The sequence below is a fragment of the Bacillus rossius genome, chromosome 16 (assembly GCF_032445375.1).
Source record: "Bacillus rossius redtenbacheri isolate Brsri chromosome 16, Brsri_v3, whole genome shotgun sequence".
Taxonomy (NCBI): Eukaryota; Metazoa; Arthropoda; class Insecta; order Phasmatodea; family Bacillidae; genus Bacillus; species Bacillus rossius.
In genome coordinates this window covers 6408116-6419048 of record NC_086343.1, presented here as the reverse complement: position 1 = coordinate 6419048, position 10933 = coordinate 6408116, and the positions used below count along the sequence as shown (strand labels likewise).

Below are 10933 nucleotides of genomic sequence, written 5' to 3'. Positions count from 1 at the left end.
ATTGGACGCTTGAGGATCGTCAAGTGGTACACCCACACCTCCGCAAAACACCACCAATCAGTTTATAAACGCGAGGCTGATTCCTCCCGAGGGGCTGTTTGGAGCTATGGGACGTCCAGAGGGTGCGATGGCCGGCGCTGCCCGGTGGGCGGTCCTGCTCTTCGGGATTCACCTCGTCGGCGCCGTGGACACTTTCGGCCCGCTCGTGAGGGCCTCCGAGGGAGAAGTCTGGCCCAAGCCCCAAAAAGAGATCAAGCACGACACCTACACGGTCGTCCGGCCGTCGAACTTTACCTTCAAGGTGAGTGTCGCCAGAACCACGCAGGGCGAGCATGGCGGACACACCCTCAGAACTAGGCAGCAGTAACATCAGAAGAAGCAGCAACAGTAGCAGAGGAATCAGGAGAAGCACTAGCGGTAGCTGCAGTTATGACAGTAGTAGAAGTAGCAGCAGCATTTTTTAGCAGTAGTAACAGCAGCAGTAGTACCAGAAGAAGTAGCCGCAAATAGGCAGCAGTGACATCAGAAGAAGCAGCAGCAGTAGTAGCAGCAAAAGTAGTAGATGAATGAGGAGAAGCACTAGCGGTAGCTGCATTTATGACAGTAGCAGAAGTAGCAGCAGCATATTTTTTATCAGTAGTAACAGCAACAGTAGTATCACAAGAAGTAGCCGCAAATAGGCAGCAGTAATATCACAAGAAGCAGCAGCAGTAGCAGCAGCAACAGTAGCAGAGGAATCAGCAGAAGCACTAGCGGTAGCTGCAGTTATAACAGTAGCAGAAGTAGCAGCAGTTTTAGCAGTAGTAACAGCAACAGTAGTGTCACAAGAAGTAGCCACAAATAGGCAGCAGTAATTTAAGAAGAAGCAGCAGCAGCAGTAGTCGTAGCAACAGTAGGAGAGGAATCAGGAGAAGCACTAGCAGTATCTGCAGTTATAACCAGTAGTAGAAGTACCAGCAGTTTTTTTAGCAGTAGCAACAGCAGTACCAGAAAAAATGTAGCTGCAATAGTAGTAGCAGCTGGTATAACATCTGTAGCAGCAGTAGCTATAGCAGTAGCAGCAGCTGTAGAAGCAGCATTTAGATAAATAAACCTCCCTCCGGGACTTTTCCGGGTCCTATCACCAGTGGCGATGAAAACCATGATTTTTTTTCGCAAGTGGGATAACACGGAGGATGTTACATTCAAGCCAGTGAGTTTCATCCAGTTTCTCCCCACCCATTCATCCCATCGACACTCTATTCTCATCTCAGCATCAGGACTCATCATCATATTTAAAATGCCTTTACAAGAGTATTTTTTTTCATATTTAAATAATAAATTGAAATAAAGTTGTGAGTCAATCGACTGTGTATATTTCCTGGGATCTTACTAACTCAACTCTGTTACCAAACATTTGAATGTGTTGGAAATAATTATATGTGCCAATAAATATGAGAATTTCAACCACGCTCTGCTACCAAAACACACGTATTTGTCTGAAATAGTTGTATTTTTCTCGTGTATAGTAAATAGGTTTGATTTGTGGGGTTGTTGTGTGGCAGGTGTCACAGTCGACGTGCAGCCTCCTGGAAGCAGCTGTGAAGCGCTACGAAGGCTACCTCGCTAGGCATGTCTCGCATCACGCGTCGAAGTCTCGTGGCAGCCACGTCGGGCTGGACAAGGAGAGCGACCCGCGGTATGTCGGGTACCTCGGGTACCTGGACGTGCGGCTGAACGGCTCCTGCGAGGAGTACCCGCACCTCCGCATGCTAGAGAGCTGTGAGTCCGGATACTGCAAGTACCCTGTGGAAGCTTACACACACCCAATGATAAAGATGCTTCCCACAAAACATTTTGCACCACTTAATAACCCAGCAAGCATGATACACACAATTTACAGATTTCTGGCTTTGTTTCATTTAGGTTTCTGCTAGAAAGTTTTCTTTATGATTTCATAAAGCATGCACTTGAATTCACAGTTCGCAGCGAACTGTTGGCCACATTCTTTTCACAGAAATCCAGGTGTTGGAAATTTTTTTTGAGTGATGTACTTTATACAATATAAAGAGTTACGGACGAATGGGTTTATAGTGATATGGATTCTGTTTACCCCAGGAATATTTTAAACATTTCACTTAAGGGTGTTTTGATTTGCAATAAAAAATATTTCAATATTTAAACACCATCGCTTTTCTATCACTTTTCACTATCACTTTTCTATCAGTTTTCACTATCACTTTTCTATAAATTTTAATTTATTGTGAAAACACATTTTTTTTACGTATTTCACAACTACGAACTCGAAAAATTTGTTGTTTCAATGACCTCTAGGACAGAAGCCACAGTCCCTTGTATTCTTGGGTGAAAGTCACAACATGTTCATTGACTGCATGCTCTGAAGAATTTTGTATTATGTTTTCAGATGAGTTAATAGTGAACAGCACTGGGAAAACTGGATCAGCTGCTCTGAGTAGCAGCACGATATGGGGGATATTGAGAGGCCTTGAAACTTTCTCACAGCTTCTGTACATAGGTGGAAATGGAACTGAGGTAAGATTTTACATCTCCGTAATTTTAAAAGATTAGAAATGTATTTCACATGCAATTAAAAAAATAAAATGTTAGAGAGTCTTTCAATACTCGCCAGAATGTGTAACATCTAACCTACGGAACAAGCAAATTCATGTGTTCTCATGTTACACTTATAATACGAAACTCGGATACAAAATTTAACGTATAATTTTTTTTAAAATAATGCCGAGCGTGATAAATATACGGATTTTTTTAAAATTACATTTGTGGACGCGAATCACGCGTAATTTTCCATCCCCACCGTTAGAATTCGCTGCCAGAGCAGCTACGTCAACTATCGAATCATTCTATTTGCAGAGCTACTCCAATAAAGTGGAAAAGACTTGAAAAAAATACCAAACCCCGGCTTTGGACCTGATTTTTGAAAGAAAAAAATAATAATTTAATTAAAATACTGCCCATCTTGATAAAATTCGTTTAACAGTTAATACTATAAAGCATCCCTTTGGCTTTGCGAACCTTGTTTCGCACCATCCGCCACAGATGGCAGCACCGTGGTTCCATTCGTGAAATTACTCCCGCCAAATGTCGTGCACTGAGGGTTAAATGTTGCACATCGAAAAAAAAAATTGTCAAGAAGTGCTCGGCTCGGGAACGCACCACAACGCCGAAATACACTAACGCCGAAAAATGTCATTGCAGGACTGCCACAAAGGTTAGGTTAGGTTAGACTAGGTTAAGTTAGACTACGTTAGGTTAGACTAGGTTAGGTTAGACTAGGTTAGGTTAGGCTAGGCTAGGATAGGCTAGGTTAAGTTAGGTTAGGTTATATTACGCTAGGTTAGGTACGGTTAGGTTTGATTGTGGTATTTCGGCGTTAAGGTACATTTAAGAAACACACACAAATTCATTCAGTTGTTAATTCGGCGTTGCGGTACACAGCAGTTTTCTAGCTGTCGGCGTTGTGGTCAATTCTGACATTCGGCGTTGTGGTATTTCGGCGTTGTGGTAACGACCCCTCGGCTCTCGAGGTGTATCTTGTGTATACTCTCCGCAGCTGATAGTGAACAGCACGCGCGTGATAGACGAGCCACGGTTCACCCACCGTGGACTGATGCTAGACACCTCCCGACACTTCCTGCCCACGGCCACCATCAGGACAGTGCTGGACGGCATGGAGATGAACAAGATGAACGTCTTCCACTGGCACATCGTCGACAGCCAGAGCTTCCCCTACCAGAGCGAGGCGTTCCCCAATCTCAGGTGCACTGCTTCTCTTTTTTTTTTTTTTTTTTTACGGAACAGAAATATTCACGCACAGTACCAAACAAAAGTTTAAGATCACAAGCTAATTTAAAAATAAAATCACCCTATTTTTAATTTTTCTAGTTATCAGTTCATGAATATTTTGTGAATAGTGCAGATCATGAGATTGTTGGCTATCTATAAAAAACCTTTGCGATACGACATTTGGTTTTAAGATACAATTTTTTTTTTTTTAATTTTCTATACTTACTATAAAAACCTACATTTTTAAGTATAAAAAATGTGTTCAATACTAAACCATTTGGTTGATTTCAGTATCAATTTTTTATCTTTTTTTTTTAAGATGTGTAAATCATTTTGAAAAATGAAAACATTAAAAAAATTTGTTTACATGAAAGATTAATTGTTTTTACATTGTAAAAAAACAGAGACATGTATTTGCAGGTTTAAATATAAATTAAAATGTATAGTAAACTAGCGATACTTTATGGATACCATTTCATATTTTGTAATACAAGCTCTTGATAGGTGCATATACGGTCTCGCTAGCTCTATAGACAAATTTTTGCACATGATGCATGTTACCCCTCCTGCATGGTTTAAACCCTGCACGATTAGAGCGTATAGACTTCGGTCTTAGACGCTCTTAGAGTGTTTCCTCCTAGATCCCTTCCAAACACTCTTAGTTTTAAACTTAGGTTAGTAAAATAATCCAATGCTCTCAGTAGGAGACTGCTACACTGATGATGGTGACTACTATTTTGACCGAAACGTTGGTGGATTTTTCATTTTTGACATGACCAAAACACGCAAACCAAAAAACCTCATGCTAAACCGTAGTTTTCGAAGTTCCACTATTTGAAGTTTGGTCATGGGATATTTCAAAAGAAAGCATAGATAATACTGATACTTAATTTTAAAAAAATTGTTTGATTTTGAATTATTTTATTTTATTTATTTTCAACAATGATAGGTAAGATCTTAGTATAGACACCAATTTCATGCAGTTAGGCTGATTTGAAGACGGCCTGTGAGCTTAATTATACCAGAATTTAGTTGTTTAAAAACACTATTCACATCCGTGCGCTAAACGGAATTCTAGCCCAAAGCGTCTTGCACCAAACTTAGAGCTTCAACCAACTGTGTCATGGAGGTTAGCCCTAGTAACAACAATTAATTTTGAGGTACGAAGCTATCACCGCAAATCATCTTATGTAAATGGCAATGACACTTTTTTTTTGCATATGAAATTTTTTTTTAAATATTTAACTGTTTATTATTTTTTTTTTTAACTAAAAGATTTTGAAAGAATTTAAATGTGCTGTTTTTTTTTAATTTTTTTATTTTTGCAGCAAGAAGGGCGCGTACGACCAGGAACTAATTTACACACAGGAAGACGTGAAGAATGTTATAGAATACGCCCGTGTGAGAGGGATACGTGTTGTGCCAGAGTTCGATACTCCAGGTGAGAGAAGAAAAAAAAATGTTTTGACTTGGTAAGAACGTGCTTGGAAACAGCCATAGAATCTACCAATCGCCATACCAACATTATGGGCATTCAGGCCGGTATTCCAAGACCACTAACATAAGGGTTTAGGCGTTGAATACGCTACACCTGTGCGCTAAACGTACTCCTAGTCATATCAGTTGCCGATATACGTTCACCAAATTCCGCGCATGCGCAGAGCTCACTTTTTCGTTGATCCGCGTCTGTCGCCATTAACTCGTACATAGTCTTTTTTTTTTTATGATCAACGGGAGACGTACCAAGAGTGTTGGTGTGCCAAATGAAACTTTATGTTAGCGAAACTATCCTGGAATACATTCTGAACACTTTAATGTTCATAACAAGAAATAATAGCAACTTAAAAAGCACTTGAGAAAGTTGTTTCTATTTTTGTGCGATGTTGCTGCTATTCATTGTATTTTTGCAGTAACAGTTGCTCTGGAATATAGCTATCTCTCTCTCTTTATATATAGAATAAAGCACTTTCTCTATATATATAGCTATATACAGGGGCGCAACAACAAAGGGGGGGGGCAAGGGTATTTCCCCCCCCCCCTGAAACCTTGAAGTGGGGGCAAACGGGGGCAAAGAAAGTGCCGTGTAATCAATTTTTAGATAATAAAACTGCTTAAATAGCACCATTTTCCACCTTGAAATATAAATTTTCCCGGGGAAGGATCCCCCGACCCCCCACTTCAATAGGGGGGATCGATGATTCTTTATAAAAAGGTATATTGCCCCCCCCCCCTTTGGAAATTTAGTTGTTGCGCCCCTGGCTATATATAAATTATCTCTCTTTATACATATATATATATATATATATATAGAGAGAGAGAGAGAGAGAGAGAGTTAGGTTACTGTTGTATCCCAAAAAAAAGGCAGTGCTTATTCGGTACCCTACCCGGAGCTCTTGGAATGCCGCCGTCCTTAGTGGCTGGTATGTATAGTGGCCGTGTTCCAATCGCAGGTCACACCCTATCGTGGGGCCCAGGCGAGCCCGACCTCTTGACCCCGTGCTACTCCTTCGGCGAGCTGGACGGCACCTACGGCCCGATAAACCCGACCCTCGACTCCACTTACGCCTTCGTCCGGAAGCTGTTCCGGGAGGTCGCAGAGCTGTTTCCCGACGAGTACATGCACCTCGGCGGCGACGAGGTGGATTTCTCCTGCTGGTGAGTCTTCGTCTCGTCATCCCTACCGACGGTACAAACGCAAATGGTGTCACTGCCCAGCAAACACCTTGACGAACAAATCGCAGAAGACAGCGATGCCTCTGGATTAATGACTAGCAGGGGCGCAAAAACAGGGAGGGGGAAGGGTATTTTGCCCCCCCCCCCCTCCTTCTGAAACCTTGAAGTGGTGGCAAACGGGGGAAAAGAAAGTGCTGTGTAATCAATTTTTAGATAATAAAACTGCTTAAATAGCACCATTTTCCACCTTGAAATATAAATTTTCCCGGGGAAGGATCCCCCGACCCCCCACTTCAATAGGGGGGATCGATGATTCTTTTTAAAAAGGTATATTGCCCCCCTTTGGAAATTTAGTTGTTGCGCCCCTGATGACTAGGGACCTGGAAAATTCGCGGTTTCGATGACCTCCAGGATAGTCTACACGGCCCTCTGAACACTCGGTGCAAATAAACGCCAGTTCGTTTGGCTGCTGACTTGCGAGTCGTCTCAACTGGTATTGCCCCCCGAGATTCGTCCCTTCTTTGACTGAGGGTTTCCCAGAGTCGCCCAGACCAACAGTGAGCCAATAGCAAGAGCAGCTTAAAGGTATGTGTGTGTATGAATTTCAGACCATCGAGAAATGAATCTGCGAATTTTTACGGTCTCTATTGATGACAAAGTGGAAAGTGAGATTTGGCACATCGATGTTGGCAACGACGGAACCTAACGCGCACACACCAACTTAAGACCAACTTCATATCCTCCCCAATAAAAATTGAAGAGATCAACCATACATGATCATGAGAATTTTCCTTTAAGGTTGAACCCACAAGTAACCAAACAAAAAAATAGGGGGGGGGGGGGGGTTGTCTGTAAAGTAGGTTTACCGACGATAATTTTACGTGATAACGTCATAAGAAAACATTGATGAAAAATTGCATCCTTTTTAATTTTCAAATATTATTTACAGTTTGGGCAAATTTAATTTAAATAATTTGTTTAAATATAATCGCGAAGAATTAGTTATAGAACTAAACAGAAATCGATTCAATGTCAATAAATTGTTAATTTGAAATGACGAAATTGGACAAATAAATCAATTTTTTTTTTAAAATTTGCTGCTTTTAAAAAGCCCGCCTTGACTTGTGCTTGATATTATAGAAGATTTTCTCGCACGGTGGTTGGCCGGTTCTTGCACGCTCGGCTCAGGCGGAATCGTGACAACGAGACGTGCTTTTTTTTCGTGCGCGCAGCCGGCGTCCGTCGATTTTATAAGGACATTATCACGTCAATAAATCAAGTACCTATGAGATCCTTTGACGGTTCCTCTTCGCAGGAGGTCGAACCCGAGCATTACCTCGTTCATGTCCGAGAACGGCATCGAAGGTTACGCCGAGCTGGAGCAGTACTACATGCAGAGGGTGGTCAACATCACCGGCGACCTGAACGCCAGCTCCGTGGTGTGGCAGGAGGTCTTCGACAACGGCGTCGACCTCCCGGCTGGTACCGTGGTGCACGTCTGGACGGGCAGTCAGGCTGAGGAACTTCGGAAGGTGAGCCGCCGCCGATTCATCATATTGCCATCCGGGGCGCAGTAAGCGTGGGCGAGGCCAGAAACCGAAGTTTCTACAACTCGCCAAGTGCATAGTAATTCAGGTGCATACCCCACACTGGTGAAGAATCATTTGAATCGACGGCGGGGGTGCGTGTCTTGTGGGATAGAGTTTGGCACACGAGCCTGTGTGTGCGCTGGTAGGTTGTGTAATGCTATAAAAGTAACGTGTACCTAATTCGGCGGGGGAGTGAAGCTCCCCACCAGTTATATCGGCTAACTGGCGTGATGTAGTGTCGTGTTGGTGTGCAATAGAGGCTTGTCGGTGAGCTGTTATTTCAAGTGACCTAGTTAAACTCGGGTGTGGCGTGTAGTGTAAAGCTGTGCGAGCCGCTCCTACGAACCCCTGGGAACACATAACATGCAAGGGTAGGAAAGGTGAGCATTCTACAACTAAACATTATGACACATAATCACTGCGTGCTTTGGGCCTTCACCCCAAAAAAGATGCTGGTATCTGGATATGTACAATAAAGTCTTTAATAGCACCGTGAAATTGCAGTCACGTGTCTAGCTTTAAACACTCATCATTGACGCACTGCTTACAAGGGTGCAATGCTGTGTATGATTCTAATTGGTCTCAACAGGAGATAATTTTTGTATTCACGGGAGAATTTAAATTTTCGTAAGACTTTCAACTTCTGTGTTCATGTTTGCAATGTTTGTTCTTTTATTGGTCATTCCTCATCCAAAGAAAATGCGGTCAAGTAGTCCGGTAATTTGTCAAGAAATCTAGAAACTACAAATCCTTGTAAAATTGTGTTTCTGATAACTAAAGGAGTAAGAATGAATTGCAATATTTTGTATACGTATCTACACAAAATACACATTTTTGCAGAATATTATTATACCTCACTCTTAACATAGTGAAATTGGTCAATAAAATGTAAGAGTGTAAGAATGATTATCAATTGGACCACATAATGTCATTAAATGTTAAACTAATTCGTAGCACTTACCTTAGCTACAAATGGTGAAGATGAGCAGAACTGAACAATCATTGACCAATTTTTAGTTTTCTTTCATCAGATGTTTATTATCTTTTCTTAACAATGACTTCAAATGGAGTTATTTTTATTCATCATTGACTCATAAAATACCCATGCCCAGCATAGGCTCCAAAAGAGCACTGAATGTAACTCACTCTCAGGTGAATTATTTGGGTAATTTCATTAAATGAAATGTAGCTTTAGCTTAATAACTATTTCATATAAAAAATAATAAGCTACCATATAACACTTCTGAGGAACTATGGTCTCTCTGATTATTTCAGTCAATAGCCACTCTTCTAGTGCGTACAAAGAAGTGTCCATTATTATGCAGTTTGTCTATGAAAATAACAGAAGGTTTCTCAACTCCAACAACGCCACTTTTCATAGGAAAGGCAGGCTTTCCAATCTTCCTTCAATAGCGCGAATTATTTAATATCCCCTTTCCGACTAATCTCTCGGATAATTAGATGTTGAAGAGAACTTACCAACACGAACCTCTTATTGGTGATCAGAGGTGCACAACATTTTTAATAGTGACCAAATGGACACACAGTCAATTAGAGATTTTTGTTATTATTGTAAACGATTCTTTTATTGAGACTCTCAAGCATTAATCACTATTTTTTTTAAATTATCTATCCTACTTCTTATTACTTATTATTATATCTATAAATCATCTTTAGAATTCGAGTTAGAAGTCATTGTTCAAGAATAAAATTATGAGAGTCCCGTGGAAACATTTTGTGTAAGAGTTGATGGTGAAAATCTCCTAGAATCACTGGTCTTGGTCGTTGTGTGGACAGATCACTTGTCACCAATCCAAGTCAACACAAGTTCTAAATGTGGGGTTGTGAGACAGGAAATTTTCTTGGGGTACTCCAATTTCCCATCCAGATGTTCTGTCAATCTCCATTCGCATATCATCTCCCTTCGTCATTTCTATTGACTTCGATGTCGATAAAGTTAAAGACAATTTGTTCATCGCCAAGAAATACATCTCAAAGGATTTTTTCTTTTGGCATGTCTTGCAGGTCACTGCGGCGGGACACCCAGCTCTTCTGTCCGCGTGCTGGTACCTGGGCCGCCTGGAGTCTGGCGGCGACTGGAAGAAGTTCTACGAGTGCGAGCCGACAGACTTCTCCGGCACGGTGGACCAGAAGCGGCTGGTGATGGGCGGCGAGGCGTGCATGTGGGGGGAGGTGGTGGACGAGAGCAACGTGGTGTCCCGCGTGTGGCCCCGGGCCTCGGCCACGGCAGAGAAGCTGTGGTCCAGCGCTGACGCCGACTCGGAGGACGGCGTGGCCCGTCGTCTGGAAGAGCACTACTGCCGCATGAAGAGGAGAGGCGTGGGCGCGCAGCCTCCCAATGGACCTGGTTACTGCCGATAATGTGATCAGTATCGGTGTCTCTACTCTCTTATCCTGAAATAAAGGCACTGCTTCCAAATGGACCTGGTTACTGCCGATAATGTGATCAGTATCGGTGTCTCTACTCTCTTATCCTGAAATAAAGGCACTGCTTCCCAATGAACCTGGTTACTGCCGATAATGTGATCAGTATCGGTGTCTCTACTCTCTTATCCTGAAATAAAGGCACTGCTTCCCAATGAACCTGGTTACTACCGATAATGTGATCAGTATCGGTGTCTCTTCTCTCTTATCCTGAAATAAAAGCTCTGCTTCCGAATGAACCTGGTTACTGCCGATAATGTGATCAGTCTCGGTGTCTCTAATCTCTTATCCTGAAATAAAGGCACTGCTTCCCAATGAACCTGGTTACTGCCGATAATGTGATCATTCTCAATGTTTTGTCTCTACTCTCTCAGCACAATATAAAGCATGTCTCTCAATGGACCTGTTAATTGCCGATAGTG

General features: G+C 42.1%; 1 protein-coding gene across 1 annotated transcript; it reads left to right on the top strand.

Annotated features, from left to right (window-relative positions):
• LOC134540476 (beta-hexosaminidase subunit alpha-like) lies at positions 1-10506 on the top strand. The gene is made up of 8 exons (XM_063383252.1): positions 1-301; positions 1545-1761; positions 2405-2532; positions 3572-3777; positions 5133-5245; positions 6255-6459; positions 7793-8009; positions 10092-10506. The coding sequence occupies exons 1-8, from the start codon at positions 107-109 to the stop codon at positions 10446-10448; spliced, it is 1638 nt and encodes a 545-aa protein (XP_063239322.1). The 5' UTR covers positions 1-106; the 3' UTR covers positions 10449-10506.
• Positions 10507-10933: the final 427 nt, after the last annotated feature.

What these genes read in the sequence shown, in the direction of transcription:
- LOC134540476 (XM_063383252.1), top strand. Translation starts at nt 107, where the DNA reads ATGGGACGTCCAGAGGGTGCGATGGCCGGCGCTGCCCGGTGGGCGGTC. An exon ending in CGTCGAACTTTACCTTCAAG is followed by an intron (nt 302 to 1,544) that starts GTGAGTGTCGCC and finishes GTTGTGTGGCAG; the next exon opens with GTGTCACAGTCGACGTGCAG. An exon ending in CCTCCGCATGCTAGAGAGCT is followed by an intron (nt 1,762 to 2,404) that starts GTGAGTCCGGAT and finishes TTATGTTTTCAG; the next exon opens with ATGAGTTAATAGTGAACAGC.